Source organism: Bubalus bubalis, chromosome 3, assembly GCF_019923935.1.
Source record: "Bubalus bubalis isolate 160015118507 breed Murrah chromosome 3, NDDB_SH_1, whole genome shotgun sequence".
Taxonomy (NCBI): Eukaryota; Metazoa; Chordata; class Mammalia; order Artiodactyla; family Bovidae; genus Bubalus; species Bubalus bubalis.
This window is the reverse complement of record NC_059159.1, coordinates 172,062,396-172,076,236: the sequence shown is the minus strand read 5'-3', so window position 1 is coordinate 172,076,236 and position 13,841 is coordinate 172,062,396. Positions and strand designations below refer to the sequence as shown.

At 43.0% G+C, this 13,841-nt stretch overlaps 1 protein-coding gene across 1 annotated transcript in view; it reads left to right on the top strand.

The window, feature by feature from the left end:
- Positions 1–8,321, top strand: part of C5 (complement C5) — a 98,193-nt gene extending 89,872 nt beyond the window's left edge. Inside the window, exons 38-41 of the mRNA XM_006054142.3 lie at positions 227–316; positions 2,657–2,740; positions 7,096–7,234; positions 7,795–8,321. Of these exons, the coding sequence (XP_006054204.3) occupies positions 227–316; positions 2,657–2,740; positions 7,096–7,234; positions 7,795–7,933 (452 nt within the window). The 3' untranslated portion in view covers positions 7,934–8,321. The remainder of the gene's footprint in view (positions 1–226; positions 317–2,656; positions 2,741–7,095; positions 7,235–7,794) is intronic.
- The last annotated feature ends 5,520 nt before the right edge of the window (positions 8,322–13,841 follow it).

Genomic DNA, 13,841 nt, shown 5'->3' with positions numbered 1-13,841 from the left:
CATTCTAAGTCCCGTGTTCAAGATTTTGTTTTTTGTTGGTTTTGTTTTTGCTTTGCATATTGTTTCACTTTATGGAAGAGGAGAAAATGGGGACAGGTCTTAGGAATCTGATATTTGTAAGATTATACTGGATTGTCTCAGGGCAGATGAGGAAAAACTGTGTTTACTCCCAAAGGTGCCTGTTCCTTACGTTAACCTAACGCGTGCTGTCTTTCACAAAATCCAGCTGACTGTGGGCAAATGCAGGCAGAATTGGATCTGACAATCTCTGGAGCTACTAGAAAGGAAACAGCATGTAAACCAGAGATTGCATACGGTAAGTTGGAAAGTTTAATATAAGTTCCATTAAACATGACATTTTATGAAAACTTGATCAGGTAGGAAGACCTACAATTTTACACAGTGATTATGTAGATGCAGCATTCCATGTGCTCCCTTGAAGGAAAATGTCATCAATTTTCAGCATTAACATGCAAAGTTATTTATCCTTCAGCAAAGAAATATGATTTTCATTAAAAATGATGGGAGTGAGGTACACACACAGCCAAAACATTTTATTCCACCAGACTCCATTGAATTAAAAGTGCTAAAACATAGTCAAAGAGAACATTTGAGAAGCCGCAGAGGTATATGATTTCACTCCTGCATTCTTCCGGTTGATGGAGCAGAGACAGAAACAAAGATGGTTTGGGGGTCTGAGTGTTTTCCAAACTCCTTCCAAAGACAAGGTACAAGTGTCAGTACTAATTGTTAATATATCACAATTGCAATCCACATTTGAGACTCTCTCCATCTCAAAAGGAGCATCTCCTTCTTGTTGGCCAAATCTCAGAGCTAAATCAAATGCCCAAGTAGAGTTGCAGACACAAGCTCCTCATAGAATTAGATCCTTTATTTTCTACCTGTAGCTTCCAATGTTTACTTCTGTCTTTTTTAAGAAAAAGAGAATGAACAGATAGTACACTATTTCAAATTTTTCTTGACAGCTGGTAGGAGGGTTTTTATAAATAAATAAGCACAGTGCTGTTCACAGAGCCTTTCCTGTTGACCAATTGTTTTTGTATATGGTCTCTCACTGGTGTCCCATGAGCCTCCTTGGAGGTAACAGTGAAGAAACTGAGGCTCTGAGAGATGCAATAATTTACTCAAAGTCATGCAGGAAGTAAGTAATAGAACCAGGACACATTCTGGTCTCCAGTATTATTTCCAGTAGGTAACACTGAATTCTATTAATGGAAATAACAGCCATGAGAATGACTCTTGTGTGGCTCATGATCTTTCTTTCCTTCAAATTCATCTTGAGTTTTAAAAAATGCTGAAAACTTGCCTAACTCAGCCAAGACCCACTGCAACTTTTAAAATATATTGAGACTTGAAGAGAATTCTGTATTAACAATTTTCCCCTAAAATTTAGATCCAAATTATTTCTTTCTATGACAATAGAACAATTTAAACTCTTAAATTAAAAAAAAAATCTGTTTTAACACAGAGAGTACATGCAATCAGGATCTAGTTTGCCACATTCAAGAAAAAGCTTAGCAGGCTTTTTTGGAGCTACAGGTTAATGATGGAATCACAGAATAGAAACAAAATTAAACGGTCCTTTACTCCGCCTATGCCTACAGTAGGTTCGTTGCCCTTATCTACTATAAATAATTAAGAATCTGAAATTCAGGACATTGTTTAAGCCACTAATTTACACAGCCTTTGGTTCTGCCACACTGAGTTCGTTCACTGAGCTCTATGTCTTGCTAGCTAGCTGCTGCTGCAAAGTCGCTTCAGTCGTGTCCGACTCTGTGCGACCCCATAGACGGCAGCCCACCAGGCTCCCCCGTCCCTGGGATTCTCCAGGCAAGAACACTGGAGTGGGTTGCCATTTCCTTCTCCAATGCATCAAAGGGAAAAGTGAAAGTGAAGTCGCTCAGTCGTGTCCGACTCTTGCTAGCTAGCTAGGATCTCAAAAATGAACAAAAAATTTTAGGTCATTCACTTTAACCCCAAAGAAAGCAAGAACAAGAGGAGTTTTTCTCAGGTCACAAAGAAGAGATGCGTCTCTTCAAGCTGGTCATTTCAGACGCAAAGTCAAACGTACCATAGATTAAAAATTGATGCCTGAATGAAGGGAAGTGAGAATGTATCATATCAAATAGCTGCCAATCCAAGCAAAGATGAGTTGGAAAACAGAGTCCTATCAAAAACCAAAGATCAAAACCAATAAAAGTCATAGAGGCATGGAGGTGAGGGAACACGGAGACTCCTACGACAGGTGAGGGTGATAGATACAGGACCCCTCTGTGGACATGCAGAGAAGGAAGAGGCTCTTCATCTTGAAAGATCAGAATCTGAACTTTACATCTAAGGCTTATTTTGTTTTGTATGCTTTTTAAAATTTAATATTGCTCTTACCCTAATCAGCCTGTTCTGTAACAGTGGGCAGAGTGACTCTGACTCTAAGCAGAGTGATCCCTTAGAGTCATGACCAGTAGAATCTTGCTGGAGTGATGGGAAGCCTTCTTGGAAGACATGAGATTTACCACAGGGTGCCCATAAGAGCTTGCCACACCTCATTTTTTGTTTGTTTGACAGACTCTGGCTTCTATTGGACATAGAATGTGGTAATAAGCATAAAGTATTGTGCGTGTGCTTTTTTTACCAGCTTATAAAGTTGAGATCGTAGCTGTCACTGAAGAAAACGCTTTTGTTAAGTACACGGCAACTCTCCTGGATATCTACAAAGCTGGTAAGAGTTCATTCATTAGTTCTTTCATTCAACAAATACTTACTCCTTACTACGTGGCAGGCATTATATTAGACACAAAGGATATAACTTGAATAACACAGCCAGAGTTCCTGCCTTCATTAAGTTTATATTCTATTCGAGGAGACACATTTTTTTTTAAAGGAAATGGACAAAATAAATAATCAGAAAGTATAAGTGCTATATTTGAAACAGACATGGAGTTAATAAGGGAAATACCTTCAGAGTGATAACAGATGGCATCTTTTAGGAAATGCTGTTAAGAGTTCAGATCAGATCAGCCGCTCAGTCGTGTCCGACTCTTTGCGACCCCATGAATCGCAGCATGCCAGGCCTCCCTGTCCATCACCAACTCCCAGAGTTCACTCAGACTCACGTCCATCGAGTCAGTGATGCCATCCAGCCATCTCATCCTCTGTCGTCCCCTTCTCCTCCTGCCCCCAATCCCTCCCAGCATCAGAGTCTTTTCCAATGAGTCAACTCCTCGCATGAGGTGGCCAAAGTACTGGAGTTTCAGCTTTAGCATCATTCCTTCCAAAGAAATCCCTTAGCCATTCTTAAAGGCTGGAGTAGAGGGAATCAGATGGGCAGGAGCTGGGTCGTACCAGGGTTTATAAGGCAAAGTGAGAAATTTGGATTTTATTCTAGAAGTTCAAAGGGTAGCTAATAAATGGTTTTAGGTGGGCAAGGAACGTTTTCTGATTTATGATTTTAAAAATCATTCTGGCTGCAATTGAAGGGAGCAAGAGTTGGAAGAGGGAAACCAGTTAGGAACATCTGTGAAGTGCAGAGCCTTGGCTCAGAGGCCACGTAAGTTTTGATAGGCTAAATGAGCTTTAGTAACCAATACAATAAAATGAATTCATGTGGAACTAGCACATAAAACAACGGTTTAAAATATGTTCCCTTTTATTCCCTAAGTAAGATAACCTACAAATATTATAAAATTGCTTGTCAAATGATGTAAATGGTAAAAACAAATGATTCATTAAATCATATTTAATTCCAAATAAGTTTTTGTTCGTTTGTTTGTTTTATTTAGAAATTGTCATTTTGTTTGACTCACTGTAGGGGGCCTCTGTTTGAGCTTTGATTTGGCAACAAGGAACCACATCAGATTTTTCCAGTTATGTCTCTATTGAATTGATAGTCATTACATGACATCTAGCCTCGAAAAGTACTTTCTCCTGACAGCGACAGTATTGTGCAAAGCACGGAACCCTTTCTCAGTTTCTGCTAAACTAGCAGTACTTACATTCAAATGTTTCTCATCTTTGTGATACCACCTAACATTTCCAGGTATTTAATATCAATTATCAGCTAAATTATAAAAACAGTTTATTGAAATGTCATGTTTAATTTTCCTAATTTTCTTAATTTTTATTCCCCTTCAACCCTCAGAGTTTTACAAAATTATTTGACAAAGTTTCAGGATTCACGTTTTAAAAAACTTAAAAGTTCATCCGTTTTTGCTTTTGTCACTAAAACCAAAAACACTTTCATACAATTAGCTTTTCTGTTAAGTTGATATTTTGTTTTATGTCAAATGGCATACCATTCTTCACTTTGTAACAACTCTTGCTTCATTTTCATATTTCCTTTACTTATTTTTATATGATCAGTTTTGCCATTTATTCATTAATCTTTCAGCTTATTAAGGCTGAAATATTTTTTCTTGAATATCTAAAGATAATATTGACGTAATTGCTAGAATATCATACACAAATCACTAATATATATATGCGTATGTGTGTATATTTATATATATACACTTTCTAAATGTTTACACCTGTGTCTGTGAAAGTGAATCTATCAGACGATGTGATTTATAAACTACCTTTGCAGTTTTAGCACTATTGGCTGCGTTTCAAAATGCCAATATTTTTCCAATTTTTATTATTGCAATTTTTGAAGTCTCCACGCTATTTCTTTATTCCGTCTAGCGTATATTAGGTATATGGTAGTAAATATCAAATTTATGAAAACAATATTTAAAGTGATTCTTGTTTGCCTTGTTTCTTTCATCGCATTATCCGGAGATGCTTGACTCAGAAGGTGCCAAACTGAAACAGCTGTAAATTTCAGGATTTTTGCTAAAGCCCCAGATTTCTCCCTGACATTACATTTGCGCCAATAAGGTGTTCTTATAAATATTTCTCATTGACACCTTTTTTCTCAGTTTGATATGTTGTCCTTCCTGTGCTTTGAGTTCAACAAAACCCATGAAGCCATCTTCAGAGCCTCTAATTTTTAATTTTAAGTTATTTAAAACATGTTTTATATTAAATAGTTGATTTTCTAGGAAATGATTGAACTTTTATTACCTCGTGTATATTTCTCAAAAGCTGTGTTCTCATTTCAGTAGGTAAGAAATTTTGCTGTAAGTGGGACCATAACTCTAAGTTGTGGCACTGGGTTTATTCTTTTTTTTTCCTTTTGAAATGCTACCAAGTATTTTGAATCTGAAAATGTTTATTTTTAATCATACACTAGAGTTTAAAATTCTATTAATACTTTCCAAATTTTTCTTTGCTTGATCGACACTCTGACATTTTTTTCTGACTTTTTTCAAATGTTTCACTGTGTGAAGTTGATTTGTGATGGTGCTCATTGATGATCACAAGTGTTCTTTATTTGTAACATGATTACCATTTTGACAAAATAGGTAAGCACTCTTAGCGCTCTGATCTTTTCACAACCCAATTTTCAAGCACTTTTGCAACCAACATACATATCATAAGCAATAAGACATTCCTATTTTTACCAAAATAATCAAGTTCTTTTCATTCCAGAAATACAAATTACTTATTTTGTATCAATTATTGCCTAGTATCAAAAGATATTCCAGACTGTTCTGAACTTCATGCAGAATCAGATGATTCCCAAGCTATAGTTCTTTATCGCTATCATTTCTTCTCTGTTATGTCTGTTCAGAAGACTCATGTTTATGACATTTAAAAGGAAATGTTAAGAAAGTTTTGCATAGTTTGTTATCTTTTCATTCTGGCTCTTCATTTTTAACATATATAGATTTTTAATTTATATAAAATAGCAAAACACCACACATTTACCACTTACACAAGAAGTGCTGCTAAAAAGAAGCCAAAATAAGAACTAAACTACTTTGAATCAAGGGCAACTATGTAGTTCAAGGGTAATGATATTATTATCCTGTGACCGGTGTTTCTCCTAAAACACAGGTGAGGATATAAATGAAAAAAAGATGAGTGATTGTTGAAACTGAGGTTAATTATTCTCCCTTCTGAATATGCTTGACATTTTCCATAACAAAAGGTTTTTAAAAATAATAAGATGCCCCGCAGTAACACAGCTTACCGTGACAGGGGCTGACTTGGCAGATAGTGCTGGGAAGGTTGCTTGAACGTTGCTGCAACGGGAAGTCATGTATGCAGGGTCCCCAGCAGAGCCTCAGAACATTAGCTTGAACTAATGTGGGTACACTGTAATTTATTTTACTAATTAAAGTTTACCACTTGTGCAGTTTCTATTGTGTGCTATTTTGCAACATTTTCAGAAGTTTTTCAGGATTTAATAATTAGGATAACTCAGCCAGAGTTTAATAACTGGATACCAGTCCTGAATATATAGCAATGAATGCCCTGGCCTGGCCTCAAGAAGTTTCCAGCCTAGCAGGAGTCAGGCATGTGGAGGGAAACATGAAGATAGAAACTCAAGTGTAATGGGGATGAGGAGAAAACATGTACTTAGGACACAGAGCATCAGGGTATATTTCCTGAATACTGGGAGGATTGAAGACGTCTTTAGAGATGGCCGAAAGAAAGAAAGTGAAAATCGCTCAGTCGTGTCTGACTTTTTGCGACCCCATGGAATAGTTCATGGGATTCTCCAGGCCAGAATTCTGGAGTGGGTAGCCATTCCCTTCTCCAGGGGATCTTCTCAAGCCAGGGATCGAACCCAGGTCTACCACATTGCAGGTGGGTTCTTTACCAGCTGAGCCACCAGGGAAGCCCCTCAACTCTGGAAAGGTTCTGCGAATTCCTGGTTCTAATGAAATAATGAAAAGCACTTAAATAAGCCTCACAGCAGTTCTGCAGGGTAGGTTTTACTGTGATGCCTGTTTTGGGGATGAAGGATCTGAGCCTCATTTGTTCAGGTACACAGCTAGGAAGTGGCAGAGCTGGGGTTTAGCTTGGGGAGCCTGATCCCAGAGTCTGAAGTCTTAACCACAGGGACAGTGCCAATAGCCATTAGCCTGTCGATAGAAATTTACACCGAATAATGAATAGCCACGAGGAACAGGAATGCTCAAGAGCTGAAAACTGTGGCCTGTGATAACCTTGCTGTGCATCTCTTAGGAGAAGCTGCTGCTGAGAGAGACGCTGAAATCACCTTCATCAAAAAGACAAGCTGCTCCAACGCCAATCTGGAAGAAAGAAAACAGTACTTAATCATGGGTAAAGAGGCCCTGCAGATAAAACACAACTTCCGTTTCAAGTAAGTCACCTGTATTTTGGACTCTGATTTTCCATCCAAAACTGTGTGAAATTTATTCTTAAACCCACTACATGTTTCTTTCGTGCCCTGCTGTTAACCAACAGACCATTAGGAGCCTACATGAAATAATGTGAGCTTAAAACAAAGAACTCCTCAAAACCACCAGGGTAGCTGAGGTCTCGCTGAGGATAAAGCAACTGAGTGCCCAGGTCTGACGATTAATCTGGGCTCACTCATCAACTCCCCCTTTACCGCATCTGCCATCTCAGTCCTCAGACTGTTCTGTTTGTAAGGAGGACAGTGTTTGGATACATGTTTTATTATCTGTTTTTTGAAAAACAGACATTGAAACAGATGTTGTTCGTGCCTTTAACCATGGGATCCCCGAGCAGCTCATGATCTCCAGGGTTTGTGGACCTTCCCAAGGAGATGCCAGTTCAGAGGAGTTTGGCCAACAGCCTGACCCCCTGGGCACCTGAGTAGCTTGGCTCAATTGAACTCAGCTCTTCTCTATCTGTGGCCACCATCACAAGTGATTCATTTGTATTATTCCTTGGCAGGTACGTCTACCCGTTAGATTCCTCGACCTGGATTGAATATTGGCCTACAGACTCCAGGTGTCCATCGTGCCAAAGATTTTTAGCGAATCTAGATGAGTTTACTGAAGACATCTTTTTAAATGGCTGTGAGAACGCCTGAAGGTCGGCTGCATCCAGCTTGCACTATGGACTCCTGTTGTTGGAGTTTCTTCTTTTTTTTCCCCAACATTCACAGCTGGTCTTATTTGGAAAGTTCATTCTACTTAGAATGGGGGACACTTGCTTTTATTAGAGAACAATTTAAGAGCAGTAACTCTCCGAAACAGCCTGTCCTTCAGGGGGCCTGGAGACAGACACTCATTCCAAGGTCACTGGACACCAGAAGCAATAAATTGGAACCCTCCTGAAACCTACCGCTCAGGAATGCTTGCCGGGGACAAAGAATAGCCCCATTGAAATGTAGTATCTTACAAAAACATGGCCTTTGCTTGAAAGAAAATACCACGGAACAGAAAACCGATCATTAAAGCCTGACTTTGCTTTCAAAATGTGCAAAAAAGCGTGTTATTTTATGCTAGGTCAGCTGCAGCCGCACAAAGACAGGCAAATTGAGAAAGGTGCAGAAGGCTGACCCTCAAAGCCCTCAGCAACCTGAGAAGGTAGGAGCCTTGTCCTGGCCACCTCCCTTCCTGTTGCCCTCTCTGTACCCCCATGCGGATGCCCTACTCCCTTCCCCGCCCTCCCAGCGCCTACTCCTTCCCCCTGGAACTTGCTCTCCTGGAAGGCAGGCCCCAGGGCAGCCACCTGGTGAAGAGAAACCTAGTGGAAATCCAGACACCTCTGCTCTTGCTCCAGCCAGGTCTCTGAGCCTCCCTTCCGGATTTATCAATGAGGATTTCTAACAGCAGTCTCGTTTGTAAGTGATATTCTGCAGCACTTTAGATCTTATGGAAGAGTGCTCATATTTATTCCCATTTAATGTCTCCAGAATCTCATGGAGTACGAGAATTATTATTACCCCCATTCCAAGAAGACTTGGAGGCTAAGGACCCAAAGGGCTTTGAGGATGAGGAATTTGAGGCTCAGAAAAGGAAGCGATTTGCCCAGCCTAGTAAGGGGCAGAGTGGGAAACCAAACCCCAAGGCTTGCTCACAGTCCGAACATCTCCCTCTTCCACCTCACTGCCCCATCCCATTGCTTGTCGGGTTTGATTTCCTAAGAGCAAGGCAGGACGCAGGTGGAGTGTCTTTCTTCCTTAGCTATAGTTTAGCCAGCCCCGCTGAAGCGTCGCAAGGAAACAAGCTCTGGATGGAACGGCAGCACTGACTGAAATGCATCCCCTTTCTGAGAAACCCGCGCCTTACCGGTTAGCCTCGTGAAGCTACACAAGGCCTTGCACTGTGCCTCGTAAGTTAAACTAAGATTTTCCAGCTTCAAGGAACTAAGGATTTATTTTTGTAAATGTCAGAACTCACGTTGAAGGCACTCCCTCGGCAAAAACAACCCTTGTGTCCAATATGCCCCAACTCGCTGCCAACGAGGGGTGAGGGGCCCCCAGAGCAGGTCTGCGGCGCCTCCAGTCACCTTCTCGCTGAAGGCCGGGTGGCAGGACCTCTGCAGTAACCTCCCCGTGGCCCCAGCGTCTCCGCCTTCTCCTTGAGCACTGTTTCAAGTAGGTCGGCCACAGCGGCCTAATTAACTCACAAAGCAACTGAACTTCCAAACTTCAAAGCAGGCCTTTGTGAGTAAGCCTGGCTCCGCTGAAAAACTCGCCAGCCCCTCTTCAGCAAACTGCTAAGGACTTAGACATACGTCCTGTTGGAGGCTTTTGTGGTCCTTCTCACAGCTGGGGCCCCTCCTCAACCCTGTACTCCTCTTCTAAGGCACTTGCAGTTATTTGCTTGCTCGTGTATAGTTGTTCGGTGTGCAGCCTCCTGGCCTCACTGTTAGCTCCAGGTGGACAAAGTCTGGGTCCTCTCTCTCCTGCTGTGTCCTGTGCCTGGCTTAACGCCAAACACTTTTCAGGGACTCAACAAGTGCTGCTGCTGCTAAGTCTCGTCAGTTGTGTCCGCCTCTGTGTGACCCCATAGACGGCAGCCCACCAGGCTCCCCCATCCCTGGGGTGCTCCAGGCAAGAATACTGGAGTGGGGTGCCATTGCCTTCTCCGCAACAAGTGCTGGCGGATTCTAACCCTGGCAGGGGTTTGGGACAAGCCTCTTCATCTTTTGGATGGCCTGTGCATCAGGGGAGTCAAACACCTTAATGCCTCTTTTATCTAGAGCCCCAAGAAGAAACACTATAATCTTTTGTTATGAAACGGAAGACAAAACTGCATGGCATGTCAGCGTCCACATGTCAGGCATGTATTTCTTCCTGTAAATGTAAAGGGAGCTCAGAGAAGTGAGTGAGCATATGAGTTGGAGGAGCTTCCAGAGGCTTTCTGGAGGACTTTTGGAAAGGTAGAGAGAGGCACAGTGTATTAGAAGCTGGTAAGAGGTATGCATGGGAAATAGATGGGTAAACAGTGGAAACAGTATCAGACTTTATTTTTCTGGGCTCCAAAATCACTGCAGATGGTGACTGCAGCCATGAAATTAAAAGACGCTTTCTCCTTGGAAGGAAAGTTATGTCCAACCTAGATAGCATATTCAAAAGCAGAGACATTACTTTGCCAACAAAGGTCTGTCTAGTCAAGGCAATGGTTTTTCCTGTGGTCATGTATGGATGTGAGAGTTGGACTGTGAAGAAGGCTGAGCGCCGAAGAATTGATGCTTTGAACTGTGGTATTGGAGAAGACTCTTGAGAGTCCCTTGGACTGCAAGGAGATCCAACCAGTCCATTTTGAAGGAGATCAGCCCTGGGATTTCTTTGGAGGGAATAATACTGAAGCTGAAACTCCAGTACTTTGGCCACCTCATGCAAAGAGCTGACTCACTGGAAAAGACCCTGGTGCTGGGAAAGATTGGGGGCAGGAGGAGAAGGGGACGACAGATGATGAGATGGCTGGATGGCATCACTGACTTGATGGACGTGAGTCTGAGTGAACTCTGGGAGTTGGTGATGGACAGGGAGGCCTGGCGTGCTGCAATTCATGGGGTCACAAATAGTCGGACACGACTGAGCGACTGAACTGATCTGAACTGAAGAGGTATGCTGCTGTTTTGCTGCTGCGTCATGTTCAACTCTTTGCAACCACATGGACTGCAGCCCACCAGGCTCCTCTGTCTATGGGATTTCCCAGGCAAGAATACCCCAATGGCTCAGCAGATAAAGAATCCACCTGCAATGTAGGAGACACAGGAGATGTGAGTTTGATCCCTGAGTCGGAAAGATCCCCTGGAGAAGGAAATGGCGACCCACTCCAGTATTCTTGCCTGGAAAATTCCACAGAGGAGCCTGAAGGTCTACAGTCCACGGGGTCACAAAGAGTCAGACACAACAGAGCATACGGCACATGGAGAGACATGGGGGACCTTTCTGGTTAAAGGAAAAAGCATAAGGCAGTTTTCCACTAGGGGTAAGCAAGACAATTTAGGTGGTAAACAGCTATATGCTTATTTTAACATGTGTTAGAAAAAAATATACAACTAGCACATCAAAGCCATGATATAAAATTTTCTTTGAAAATAAATGTATTTGTCAAAAAGTCTATTTAAGGAAAAGTTTTTAAGTAAATAAAAGTCTAGGTTGTTCCTAGGGCAAAAATCATGAGGTTGGCATGCACACACTTGAAGTTTAGGAAACCCTGTCTTAAGAAAATATGTGGAATTGACAACCCGCCAAGCTTAAAGCGGGCAGCCTGACTCCTGATTTCCCGGGGAGGGATCTAAGCCAAAGTCATGCTCAGTTTTACTTTCCAGTCCTTGTGATGCTAATTTATTCAGCAACATCCAGAAAAATATGTACTGACTGGTCATCGAAGGTTGGGCTCTAGTTCCCTAGATCCTTGCCCTTGTGGAACTTGGATTCCAATGAGAGGAGGTGCATGGTAAATAATGGTCAGTCATTAGGGGACTGAGTTTGAATATCAAGTGATAAAAGAGCTGTGAGAAAAAGAAAAAGCAGAGCAGAGCAAAGGAGCCTGGGAGTGGTGGAGAGAGGGGCTGAGTTGTAGTAGAGCAGTGAGGTCAGGGTGGGCTTCAGTGAGCAGTGAGACTCAAGCAAGGTGAAAGAGGGAGCCACTTGGTGATCTGAAGACAGTGTTCCAGGCAGAGGGAACATGCCCGAGCCTGAGGCAGGAGCTCGGCCGGGGTGCTCAGGGGAGAGCAGGGAGGCCGACGTATCAGGAGCAGATGAGGCAGAGGTGAGGCTGGTGGAGCTGAGGTCAGAGAGGTGACAGGGACAAGAGCATGCTGGTCACGGATGGGGTGCTGCTAATCTTACCCAGAGGGCAGGGTTTGGAGCAGAGCAGTGATGTGGTCTGTCTTATCTGTTAGAAGGACAATGGTAACTGCTGCATTGAAAATGAGGCAATGGTAAAAACTGACCAGTTAGGCTACTGCTGAAAACCAGGCAGAAGCTGATGGTGATTAAACAAAGCTGAGTTTCCAGAGCTTCTCAAAGGATGTTAGAAAGAGCTTGTTATAGGATTTGGGCTTGTGCTGGATTATTTGGGGAGGGCTCAGGGAAGTGGACTTGGCTCCGGGTTGGATGCTGTGGGCAAGCAGGGGTAATCCTGTGATTGGGGGTACTGGTTGTTGTCTAATTAGGAGGAAAAGAAGGAGCAGTCACCCTTATGTGAGACGGGAAAGGGGGATATTTGGTCACTTTTCGTGATTTGGATTACGTACTTGTTTTATCCTCTGCTCAAACATGATTAAGGAGCAGTCTTTTTTTTTTTTGGTAAAGATTCATTTGGTCTGATGCTGATGTTCTGTGACATCAGACTCTGAGAACACCACAGCCTGGCTCTGAGAACCAGGCCGGGTCCAAAGGACATCAAGGCTCAGCTGTCAGGGCGGCTCTTCCCTTTCAGACCCTTCTTCCTGGAAAATGCACATGTGGGACTCCCTGGCAGTCCAGTGGGTAGGATTTCCCCTTCCACTGCAGGGGGCATGGGTTTGATCCCTGGACTGGGAACTAAGATCACGCATGCGGCAAGGTGCAGCCAAAAACAATGTCTTTAAAATGCATGTGTGCGCATAGTACACAAATCCGAATGCTATTTCTGAGGCCCCTGCAAGTCCATGCATTGACCTTGTGACTGAAAACCTCTGTCTCAGAGCTGGAAATTTAGCAGTCAAATCTGGAAGGTTCTCAGAGATACAAAGCAACTCTGCATCCTAGGGTTTTCCTAGTCCTGAAATCAGATGGATTCTGCGGGTTTAATGTGATGTGAGTACCTTGTCACCAGTGGCCTGATCTTTAACTTTGACTTGAGATTCAATTATCCCTTTATGCCTCTGATTCAGAAAGAAGGGAAGTTAGGAGGAAGAAAGGAAAAAATGAAGCAGAGAGGGTGGCGGGTAGGAAGAGATGGGAGGGAAGAGGGACAGGGTTTTGTTTAAGGACAGGAGGATAAGTTGAGAGCTCCGTTTGTAAGAACCTTCTGGATTCGTCTCAGCTGGCACGGTGCCCACCCTGACAGACATGTTGGCAGAAGCCGTTCTGCTCTTTGGATCTTGGTGTCCCCTCCTTCACTGGTTCCGTCATTATAATCAGACACGTGGTCTATTACCTACACCATCAGGAGGTATAGGATCCTAAAATGTCCAAAACAGGAAGGACCTAGAGCTTACCTCCTCCACTTCCTTCATTCTCACCTGGGAAATGGGCCCAGAAGAGCGGCTGCCGCGGTCACGGCGCTGCTCAGCGAGAGGGCTGGGGCACAAGCCCGAGGCCTCTGACTCTGCTCAGCGTTGTTTCCACGGTGCAGACGTGCGGAGGTTACGGAGAAGTCGAGTGGGGCTCTCTGTAAGGAAGCGTTTTCTTGGAGCCAGAGCCGTTCAAATATAAACTAGGCTCTCCAGGGGGGACCAGGTTCCCCATCAGTTCCGCCGTCCAGGGATGCCGCAGAAGCATTCAAAGTAGGAGGCTGGCCCCAGTGATGTCCAACGTCCCTGCGGCT